This window comes from Schistocerca serialis, chromosome 1 (assembly GCF_023864345.2).
Source record: "Schistocerca serialis cubense isolate TAMUIC-IGC-003099 chromosome 1, iqSchSeri2.2, whole genome shotgun sequence".
Lineage (NCBI taxonomy): Eukaryota > Metazoa > Arthropoda > Insecta > Orthoptera > Acrididae > Schistocerca > Schistocerca serialis.
In genome coordinates this window covers 89578725-89591180 of record NC_064638.1, presented here as the reverse complement: position 1 = coordinate 89591180, position 12456 = coordinate 89578725, and the positions used below count along the sequence as shown (strand labels likewise).

At 43.7% G+C, this 12456-nt stretch overlaps 1 protein-coding gene across 1 annotated transcript in view; it reads right to left on the bottom strand.

The window, feature by feature from the left end:
* The window catches only part of LOC126416679 (serine protease 53-like), a 162464-nt gene that overhangs the window by 63940 nt on the left and 86068 nt on the right, over positions 1-12456 (bottom strand). Inside the window, exon 11 of the mRNA XM_050084858.1 lies at positions 7940-8134. Within this exon, the coding sequence (XP_049940815.1) occupies positions 7940-8134 (195 nt within the window). The remainder of the gene's footprint in view (positions 1-7939; positions 8135-12456) is intronic.

Here is a 12456-nt window from a genome sequence, read left to right as displayed (position 1 = left end):
AACTGCTATAAAGAAATCGTCGGGGTGTGATACAAGCCGGCTCGTGTTTACTGTCCGTTTTAACGAAATGCGCAGTGTCTGTTCGGTACTGATGTGTAACTTAATTACAGATGAATATCCAATTTTCCTTGAAATTGTTAAAATATCTGACCAAATTCGAGTGCAACTCAGATAATAGGGATACACAGGTACACACTTTACACTCGCGCATGCTCTTAATCCGGTCCTCATCTACTTCGTAATGTAATGGGTATGAGTGATACCTACCTCATCCTGTCTGCAGTCGCGCTTGCTGCCTCCCCATCACGAGCAGTATTTCCACCCTACTCTCCCACACCCTAGCTTTTTAGCACTGTGTCCTTACCCCCTTCTTTATCAGTGGCAGGCGATCTTTCGGCACTCATTGTACAAGTCAAAACCACTTCCATAGTTGCCCTTGCATAATCTTCTCCGACGACTTCGCATTTTCATTTTTCAGAATCACCGACTTTCGGATCCTATCCCTGGGGAGGTATTCAATTTGAGCTGCTAGGATCTGACATTTTGTTTCCTTCCTCACTACCTGATTCGCAGCCAAAGTTCAGTGTCAGGATTTAGGTAGATCTACGTGCAGCTGTCATGTCCCTGCATATCTCTACATTGTTGAGTAACTTCTCCTTGACTGCATTAAACAGACAGCTTACGCGCATGACTCTTTTCCCAATTTATAGACCGAGCGAGGTGGCGCAGTGGTTAGACACTGAACTCGGAATCGGGAAGACGACGGTTCAATCCCGCGTCCGGCCATCCTGATTTCGGTTTTCCGTGATTTCCCTAAATCACTCCAGGCAAATGCCGGGATGGTTCCTCTGAAAGGGCACGGCCGACTTCCTTCCCTATCCTTCCCTAATCCGATGAGACCGATGACCTCGCTGTCTGGTCTCCTTCCCCAAAACAACCCCACCCAACTCAACCCAATTTATTCTTCCATCTTCGTATCTGCACTGATGGTTGAAACTAAGTACCTAAAATTACAAACCTTTTCTAATTGCTGCCATTCAGTTGTAGTGTATGCGTTTCTTTCCTATTGTCTATAATTGCGGTTTTCGTTTTTATAACACTTACCTCCATTCCTTTCTTCCTTAACTCTTCTGCCCAGGCATGAGACATTTTTCTCAAGAAGCTTTCGACTGGTCTTCCTAAATGTGAATATGAAATCTTGAATTCTTCTCTTTGGGCGAAAGCCACACTGCCATTCTTCTAATATTTGGCATTTAAATACTGCACCAAACGGGCTACGACCACCTGTCACTCTCGTATAAAGGTGATACAGTAACAAATGGTCTACGTATGTTGCAGTGGATAGCCTAGGGGTTCTTTATCGTAGTGGTTTAGACTCGGAAAATTTCGCTGTAGAATAGGATGGAAGAAAAATGAGATTTTAAAGTCTCGTCGACGTCGAAGTCTTTGGAGACGGAGCACAAACTCGGATTGGAAATATAGGTGAAATAAATAGTCTGGGTCCTAGTCATAACATGTAAGCTTTCAGGTCCTGTCCAAAGGAACCATCGCTGCATTTACCTGACGTGTTTTACGGAAACCACGGAAAACTTCAATCTGGATGGTAAGAAGGGTATATGAATCGGTATTCTAACTTTTTATGTATATGAAACGGTACTTGTCCGGAAAAATAATACATCAGTATCAAAGAGATGTGTTGTTTATAATCGACTCATTATGTAGTTGCTGTGGAATGTTACCACTCGACTATTGTCTGTCTGGATGGTTACTAATAGATATGGAGAATATTAAAAGAAAATTCCTCACTGGTCTGTTTGGTCAGTCTGAGGGCGCTACTAAAATACTCGGCGAACTATGATGGGTGAAGACACTAGAAAGCGATGTCATCGAGGACTGGCTCTGTCCCAAAATTCGATTGCCGTTCCAAGACGCAGATTGGCTTACTCTCGCTTTACCTCACGCATTGACCATGACGATGAAAGTGGAGAAATTTGGGGGTGTAAAGAGTGTACCGACAATATTCTTTACCGTCTATACGAATAGAACAGAGAGGAGGATGAGGGAGGGGTAATTTTGGTACTCTTTGTTCCTTCAGTTACACATTATAGGCTAGCCTTGTGATGTTGCACTTCTGCCAACAAGAAGAACCCAATAAAGATGATTCCATAGCGTGTGGCCTTGATAGCATGTGACTCAATCTACTTGCAGGTGCGAATGTAGCAGTCACTTAGAACATTGTTTAGTCGAAGATAAGGATGGGGATATACACTGAGGTGGCAAAAGTCATGGGATAGCGGTATGAACGTATACTGATGGTGGTAGTTTCCCGTACAGAAGGTATAAGAAAGCAGTGCATTGGCGGAACTGTCATTTGTACTCATGTGATCCATGTGAAAAGGTGTCCGGCATGATTATGGCCGCACCACGGGAATTATCAGACTCTGAACGCGGAATGCCGGTTGGAGCTATGGAATCCAATATTCCGACATGAATAGTGTCAAGAGTGTGACAAGAGTACAAAATTTCAGGAATTCCCTCTCACCATGGACAGCACATGGCTGACAGCCTTCACTAAACGACCGAGAGCAGCGGCGTTTGCGTAGAAGTGTCAGTGCTAACAGACAAGCAAAACTGCGTGAAATAATCACGGAAGTCAATGAGAGACGTATGAAGAATGTATCCGTTAGGACAGTGAGCGAAATTTGGGCGTTAATGCGCTATGGTAGGAGACGATTGACGCGAGTGCCTTTGCTAGCAGCACATCACCTGCAGCGCCTCTTCTGGACTGGTGCCCATAATGGTTGGACCCTAGGCGACTGGAAAACCGTGACCTAGTCAGACGATTCCAGACCTGATGGCATGGTTCGAGTATGGCGGAGACCCTACGAAACCATGGACCCAAGTTGTGAACAAGGCACTGTGCTAGCTGGTGGTGGCTCCACAGTGGTGTAGGCTGTGTTTACATGGAATGGGCTGCGTCCTCTGGTCCTACTTTACCGATCATTGACTGGAAATGGTTATGTTCAGCAACTTATAGACCATTTGCAGCCATTCATGGAATTCATGTTCCACAAAAACGATGTCATTTCACCGAGTCCCAATTGTTCGTTAACAATTCTGGACAATTCGAGCGAATGATTTGGCCACTCAGATCACCCAACAGGTCCCAACGAAATTTATTGGACATCGAGTGGTCAGTTCGTATATAAAATCCTGTACCAGCAACACTTTCACAACTATGGACTGCTATCGAAGCAGCATGGTTCAGTATTTCTGCAGGGCACTTCCAACGACTTTAGTCCATGCCACGACATGCTGCCGCACCATACCAGGCAGAAGGAGTTCCGCCTGATATTAGGTATCCCGTGACATTTGTCACCTCAGTGTATACACAGCGTTACAAAACGATACCTACAAACTAGAAGGTGTTGTAGAGTGTCGTGAGGAACAGATTGAGAATGGGAACCAGTGTCCAGAAATGTCATCCATCGATGCTACAGAGTGTCGAAGTTATAGACATCGGCACCTGCGGCTAGGCCACCCTTCAGGCAGCAAAAGTGACTTTGTACCATCCCTCAGGTAGTAAAAGTGACTTTGTATGCTGACGGACCATTGGCGGAACGCCTCTCAGCATTGTTCGTTATTCAGTGATCACGACTGATTGCCATGATGGCCAGTGAGGAAGATGGATCTAACTGCTCCGTAGACAGGTCTTCTCTTCTAAGAATGCGGCGCTCTGTTGCCTTGGTGGTTGATGGTTTCGATCAAGTGTTTCCGTTCACAGTTTATTTTTCTCCTATATACCGAAAACAATGATTTTAGAGGGTTCCAGGAGAAAAAGAAACTGCAGATGGAAACCTGAGTCTGAAACCGTCATCCGCCGACGCAACAGAACATGCGCCTGTGTGCGCAGCAGCTGTCTCCACCTTCTCCGCTGGCGATCGTGGCAGTCAGTCGCAATCACTGAATAACAAACAACATTGCGAGACGTTCCGCCTGTGGACCCTCAGAATGCAGAGTCACGTTTGCTGCCGAAGGGCTGCCCTAACTCTGTAGCGTCGTTGGATGACGTTGCTGGGCACGAGTCCCTATCCTCAATTTGTTCCTTACGACACTCTACAACCCCTGGAAGATTTTCGGTATCGTTTTGTAACATCTTGTAGTTGAACAGAAACGGCAGTACCACAACAAAAAAAAGAGAAGAGCCTAATTTCTACTCCTTGGTGCCATGTAGGAATTAAAATCCATGGAGAAGAAATAAAAACTTTGAGGTTCGCCGATGACATTGTAATTCTGTCAGAGACAGCAAAGGACCTGGAAGAGCAGGTCAACGCAATGGACAGTCTCTTGAAAGGAGGATATAAGATGAGCATCAACAAAAGCAAAACGAGGTTAATGAAATGTAGTCAAATTAAATCGGGTGATGCAGAGGGAACTAGATTAGGAAATGAGAGGCTTAAAGTAGTAAATGAGTTTTGCTATTTGGGGAGCAAAATAACTGATGATGGTCGAAGTAGAGAGGATATAAAACGTAGACTGGCAATGGCAAGGAAAGCGTTTCTGAAGAAAAGAAATTTCTTAACATCGAGTATACATTTAAGTGTCAGGAAGTCATTTCTGAAAGTATTTGTATGGAATGTAACCTTGTATGGAAGTGAAACGTGGGCGATAAATAGTTTAGACACGAAGAGAATAGAAGCTTTCGAAATGTAGTGCTACAGAAGAATGCTGAAGATTAGATGGGTAGATCACGTAACTAATGAGGAGGTATTGAATAGAATTGCGGAGAAGAGAAATTTGTGGCACAACTTGACCATAAGAAGGGATCGCTTGGTAGGACATATTCTGAGGCATCAAGGGATTATCAATTTAGTATTGGAGGGCAGAGTGGAGGGTAAAAATCGTAGAGGGAGAGCAAGGGATGAATACACTAAACAGATTCAGAAGGATGTAGGTTGCAGTAGGTACTGGGAGATGAAGAAGTTTGCACAGGATAGAGCAGCATGGAGAGCTGCATCAAACCAGTCTCTGGACTCAAGACCACTACAACAACAACAACAACAACAACATCAACAGTGCGATGTATTCTGCATTCAAGGTTTAAAAACAATAGAAAATAGATATTAATTACTGAAATCTGGAAGAAAGAGTACACTAGTGTTAAGTATCAAATTCACGCATTATCAAGCATCAATTAAAATAAAAATTACAAAACATAATCAAGAAGACCCCTGTAACAATGGAGCACAATGGTGCATTATCTGCCCAATGGGCCACAGCATCCCGTCGTGTTTTGCCGACGGTGGCTGGGTGCTGTCCACGAGCTCCTCTGAGACGGATGTGGACGTTATGTACTGACTGATGCAAGACACCGACAAAAGTGAGGTTGAGTGACCCTGCTGTGTCGTACTTAAAAAAATCGCGATCCCAGCAAGGAAACATGAGCTTTCCAAGGTAGGAATTATTTCCTGTTCCTCCTTAAATGGCTGTTTCTGCATAAATCTATGTCTATCGGACCAGTGAATTCCGAGGTAACACTCCAGATCTGTTCGGATGCCAGTCCTTGCCTGGTCCTGACCGCCAATTATATCCCAGGAATGTATCCCTCCACTCTCGGAGTTCTTCTTTCAACCAAGAAGCCTGAACGGTCACCACCGTCTTGTTACAGTTTGAAAGACGTTGCCTCGAAATTACCGTGGCCCAAAATCATTCCTGAACAACGGGAATAATTATGAATAATGTCCGGCTCACTCGCCTCCAGGGGACGCGCAAAAACTCTGGAGGCAGATTCTTTTATAATAATTTGTAGCTTAATCCTCTAATAAAGTCAAAGTGGTGTCACAGCCTTTTAGCTTTGTTAAGGGAAGGAAGAAACATTTGCTTTAAGGTGTCGTCGACGACTAGGTCATTAGAGACTGAACACGCGCTCGGACTGGTGAAAAATGAACAACGAATTCGGATGAGTACTTTCCTAAGGAACCTTCTTGGCATTCGTCTTAAATGATTTAGAGAGACAACGGAACAACTAACTTTGGATTTCCTTACCGGGATCTCAACCATCGTCCTCCCGAAAGCGAGTCCAGTGTCTTACTCATGGGAACGTCGGTCGGTAGTCTAAGTTAGTTGTTGGACTAACAGATGAGAATTGTAAAGAAGGTATCATTGAGTTGGAAAACATTTAGTAGTACTTCCTGTTAGCACATCCTAAATTTGGGGTAGTTTTTCTTTAGAAAACACTAATTACTCCAGCTGGTGAGGAAACTGCAACGGACCTATACGATTTCCAGTATTACTAAAACGCTGTGTGCAAGTGTAACCAGAGACATCGCCAGTAATTGTTCTAGTAAGTTAATCTTTTACATGTCCCATGGGTCACTTTGCACGATATATCATAATGAAGTGGAACAATTCGATTCACGAAATATTAACAGAATCGGTAATTAATAGAAAGCAATATTCAGTTTAACAATGTAAATAAATATGTAATAGTTTTGCACAAGATGGGCTACTACTCTCTAAATAAAAATTATACTGAGAGTTGCCCAGAAAGACATTTTTATGCTTGTTTGAAATTTATCTTCGATATCTGCAGGCATTTAATGTTGTTGAGTTACTGAGTTACTGGTACCTATATTATTCAAACTTTCTTAGTTGAAGTTAATTTTAATGAAGAGTAATAGAGATCACATTTCTTCTAGTATTGTAATTATGGTGTCATTATTCACTCTGTATTCTAGTGAATTATTTGCAACAAATCCACGATGGGAAGTATGTTCTATTTTAAAAACTAACTACGTCTGAACAGGCCTCGGAAGGCCCGGTGGTACCGATCGACCACCGTATCGTCCTCAGACGCTAGGCTTCACTGGATGCGGATACGGAGGGGCATGTGGGCAGCACGAGACTTTCGCGGCTGCTGTCAGTTTTCATGGACGGAGCCCCTACTTGCCATCAAGTAGTTCCTCAATTGGCCTAACAAGTGCTGAGTACACCCATCTTGGGAACAGCGCTTGGCAGACCGTACAGTCACCCATACAAGTGCTAGCCAAGTCCGACAGCACTTAACTTCGGTGGCCTGACGGGAACCGGTGTTATCACTTCTGCACGGCACTGGCTGTACGTACTATTATACTGCGTTTAAAACACCTAACTCCTCAAGCAGTTGTGTACAATTCGGTTGTGGGTGAGCAAAATGGTTCAAATGGCTCTGAGCGCTATGGGACTTAACTTCTGAGGTCATCAGTCCCCTAGAACTTAGAACTACTTAAACCTAACTAACCTAAGGACATCACACACATCCATGCCCGAGGCAGGATTCGAACCTGCAACCGTAGCGGTCAAGCGGTTCCAGACTGTGGCGCCTAAAACCGCTCGGCCAACCCAGCCGGCGTGGGTGAGTAACAGGGATTATTGTTATTGCACGCTTTTGTACAATGAAGACGTTCTTACTTTCTTAGAGATGAGATCCCAAAAACAATAATGCGAAGTGGAAAGAAAACAACAGAATTCGGAACTTATTAAACGGAATTGTTTAAGAGTCTCTATACTGAATATTTTTCTAATTTAAACTCTCATCAATATGCACAACCAAACTTTTTAAGCTTCGAACTCGCTTAGCAATTCTTGTTCATGCTTGAAAAATTACCGTATGTGTTGTACCGTTTCAAGTGCAGAATTTCAAATACTATTTTTTTCTTAAAATTAAGAGAAAGGACATATACAGAAAATCGGCTAATAATCGTGTTTTGAAATTTCATCTTTTGTTATGTGTCTTTTGGAACTGATTATAATATTTGTTTTGTCTGAAGGAACAGCTAATTCTGTTTGATGTGTAGTACATCGAAGATCATTAACATATATGAAAGACAGAAGAGGACCCAATATTGAATCTTGTGGAAATAACAGCAAGTATAGAAGATATTGGTGAGAGTGTGTTTACGGCGTTGTAGGGTATCGAGGATCCAGCGCAGCGAGTGGTCCACCGAGGTGAAGAGGGCGTTGCCCTTGGGGCAGGCGTCGTCGCTACTGGGAGGCTGTGGCGTCGGCGCCAAGACGCCCCTCAGTGTCCACCAGGCGCCGCGGTCCGGGGCCCGAGTCAGAATGGCCGAACCCTCGTTGCCTTGGCACACAGCAGCTGCAACAAGGAGGCACGCGGCGAAGCTGTCACCGCAGGCTGCGCCTTCGAGAAATAAGTCCCGCTGCCACATAATATCCTTACAAGAAAAGCATACGCCCAGCGGGTCATCGATACTCCTCACCCTTCGCAGGGTTCTAGTACATACTTAGATGTCACAAATTCTGCTCTAGTGCGATGTGGTTCTCGAGAGTTGCCTAGAAACTGCGATTCAAAGTTCTCTGAACCTGTTACTTACCCTAAAAGAGCACCAGCTATCGAGCAGGGGCGTGAGCACGACTGACTAGGGCAGAAGACTATCTTTTTCTCCTGATCTTTCGTCAAATACTCATACGATGGTTCTTCAGTCACGGCAGAAGGTGCTGGTAAAGGTTACATTTCAAAAACTCTATAAACATATCTTTGCAGTGCAGTAACAAACGAACGTCGTAACATCCTGACCGGTTATGAATTCTATCACCTTTGGTATCGACACGAAGCAATCTGCAACATAGCAGGTATGGAGGCAGGCAACCCCGGCCCATTCCACGAACAGAGTTCACAACTGCTTTCTATTGATGCACCAAAAGTAATGCCATTAAAGAGTACATTGTTGGAAGCATATTTAACGCGGCGCAACTTCACACCAATACGGACACGAATTTGTTGTTGTTGTGGTGGTCTTCAGTCCTGAGACTGGTTTGATGCAGCTCTCCATGCTAGTCTATCCTGTGCAAGCTTCTTCATATCCGAGTAACTACTGCAACCTACATCCTTCTGAATCTGCTTAGTGTATTCATCTCTTGGTCTCCCTCTATGATTTTTACCCTCCACGCTTCCCTCCATCACTAAATTGGTCATCCCTTGATGCCGCAGAACGTGTCCTACTACCGATCCCTTCTTCTAGTCAAGTTGTGCCACAAATTCCTCTTCTCCCCGATTCTGTTCAGTACCTCCTCATTAGTTACGTGATCTACCCATCTAATATTCAGCATTCTTCTGTAGTACCACATTTCGAAAGCTTCTATTCTCTTCTTGTCTAAAATATTGATCGTCCATGTTTCACGTGCACGCATGGCTACACTCCATACAAATACTTTTAGAAAAGACTTCCTGACACTTAAATCTATATTCCATGTTAACAAATTTCTCTTCTTCAGAAACGCTTTTCTTTTCATTGCTAGTCTACATTTTATATCCTCTCTACTTCGATATTCATCAGTTATTTTGCTCCCCAAATAGCAGAACTCATCTATTACTTTAAGTGTCTCGTTTCCTAATCTAATTGCCATAGCATCACCTGATTTAATTAGACGACATTCCATTATCCTCGATTTGCTTTTGTTGATGTTCTTCTCATATCTGCCTTTGAAGACACTGTTCATTCCGTTCAATGCTTTTCCAGGTCCCTTGCTGTCTCTGACAGAATTACAATGTCATCAGCAAACCTCAAAGTATTTTTTCTTATTATTGTATTTTAATTCCTACTCAAAATTTTTCTTTTGTTTCCTTTACTGCTTGCTCAATATACATATTGAATAACATCGGGGATAGGCTACAACCCTGTCTCACTCTCTTCCCAACCGCTGCTTCCCTTTCATGCCCCTCGATTCTTATAACTGCCATCTGGTTCTTGCACAAATTGTAATTAGCCTTTCGTTCCCAGTATTTGACCCCTGCCACCTTCAGAATTTGAAAGAGAGTCAATCACTCAACCTTGTCAAAAGCTTTCTCTAAGTCTACCATTGCAAGACACGTAGGTTTTCCTTTCCTTAACCTATCTTCTAAGGTAAGTCGCGGGTCGGTGCTGCCTCACGGGCTCCAACATTTCTACGAAATCCAAACTGATCTTCCCCGAGGTCGGCTACTATCAGTTTTTAGACTCGTCTGTAAAGAATTCACGTTAGTACTTTGCAGCTGTGACTTATTAAACTGACAGTTTGGTAATTTTCACATCTGTCAACACCTGCTTTCTTTGGGATTGGGATTATTATATCCTTCTTGAAGTCTGAGGGTATTTCGCCTGTCTCATACATCTTGCTCACCAGATGGTAGAGTTTTGTCAGGACTGGCTCTCCCAAGGCTGTCATTAGTTCTAATGGAATGTTGTCTACTCCGGGGGCCTTGTTTCGACTCAGGTCTTTCGGTGCTCTGTCAAACTCTTCACGCAATATCATATCTCCCATTTCATCTTCATCTAATCCTCTTCCATTTCCATAACATTGCCCTCAAGTACATCGCCCTTGTATAGACCCTCTATACAGGGTGTTACAAAAAGGTACGGCCAAACTTTCAGGAAACATTCCTCACACAGAAAGAAAGAAAATATGTTATGTGGACATGTGTCCGGAAACGCTTACTTTCCATGTTAGAGCTCATTTTATTACTTCTCTTCAATTAATCGTGGAATTGAAACATACAGCAACAGAACGTACCAGAGTGACTTCAATCACTGTGTTACAGGAAATGTTCAAAATGTCCTCCGTTAGCGAGGATACATGCATCCACCCTCCGTCGCATGGAATCCCTGATGCGCTGATGTAGCCCTGGAGAATGGCGTATTGTATCTCAGCCGTACACAATACGAGCACGAAGAGTCTCTACATTTGGTACCGGGGCTGCGTAGACAAGAGCTTTCATATGCTCCCATAAATGGAAGTCAAGAGGGTTGTGATCAGGAGAGCGTGGAGGCCATGGAATTGGTCCGCCTCTACCAATCCATCGGTCACCGAATCTGTTGTTGAGAAGTGTACGAACACTTCGACTGAAATGTGCAGGAGCTCCATCGTGCATGAACCACATGTTGTGTCGTACTTGTAAAGGCACATGTTCTAGCAGCACAGGTAGAGTATCCCTTATGAAATCATGATAACGTGCTCTATTGAGCGTAGGTGGACGAAACTAAAATGAGCTCTAACATGGAAATTAAGCGTTTCCGGACACATGTCCACATAACATCTTTTCTTTATTTGTGTGTGAGGAATGTTTCCTGAAAGTTTGGCCGTACCTTTTTGTAACACCCTGTGTACTCCTTCCAGGTTCCTGCTTTTCCTTCTTTGCTTAGAACTGGGCTTCCATCTGAGCTATTGATATTCATACAAGTGGTTCTCTTTTCTCCAAAGGACAAAGAAGGAAAAGTACGTTTTAATGCGGCTTACGTAGGAATTATACGTGCGTCCATTTTTGTAAACGTTCTGTGTGGTTTGCCGACATCTACCGTTGTGGAAATCTGAGAGCACAAACAGCGTTAACCAGCCCTTCCCGTGTGCCGACGGCTCTGTGTCTGATGAGGTTGGATTTCACGTGCGTGTCCACATCAGCGTTTATTTGCCTCGTCCAGTGTGAGGACAGATGTAGCAGGTTGCGCTAACGCTGCCGCTCGACGGTTGTCGTTCTCGTGTGGTATTCAGCAGTTCGGAAAAAAAAACTTTGAACCTCGATTTTTCGAAAATGCTTGAGAGGCGCATAGTACTAGAGTTAACGTTTTTTACTTCAAAACCTGGTACTACAAATGTCCTAAAGATGAGAAAATTTAGTGACCCTCTGAATTGAACGTATGCTTCTCTTTTTCGTCTCAAAAACAGTTGTCTTTGTTGTAGAAATAATGTTATCCGAATTAATTTGCCGAGTGAGGTGGCGCAATGGTAAGGCTCCAGACTCTCATTCGGGAGGAGGGACGTTCCCATTCAGATTCAGATCTGCAGTGATTTCCATACGACCTTTAACAGAAATGCCCGGACATAGCCGTTTTAAGGAACCACCTAGCTCAATCTGAGATTGTGCTCCGTCCCTAATGAGCACGACGTAGACGTCGACGAGGAGGAAGCCCCTCATCTCTCTTCCTACTGTAGTGATTTGAAGGAAGATGCAGCCGTTTACGGTTTAACGTTCTGTCAGTGAGGAGGCAGTCAGAGACGAGGTACAAACTCGAATTTAGCGAAGAGTGGAGAGGGAAATAAAACGCGTCCGTTTCAAAGGAACCATCCCGGCATTCATCTTCTTCGACGTAGGGGAACCGCGGAAACTTGAAACAGCCGATTTATTCTTTATGCAAATATGATGTGCCACCCTGCTTGGTCAAGGTAAAAACTGATTTCACCTGCCGGATGAGTTGAAAGCAGTGATGTCAAATACCATGTATAACAGTTTAGCGAGCTACGCAGTAAGAACCAAATGTCGTATGAGACTGTGTAACAGGAACTGCCGCAGACGCAATCAGATGGATGAGCTGCAGAAATACAGAACGTCAAAAAAAGCTATTCGATATTTTGAGAGATGGTAGGTTTTGACCAAAATAAGATAAAGAAGTGCAATAAACATGACTAAAATGAATGCATTAGGAC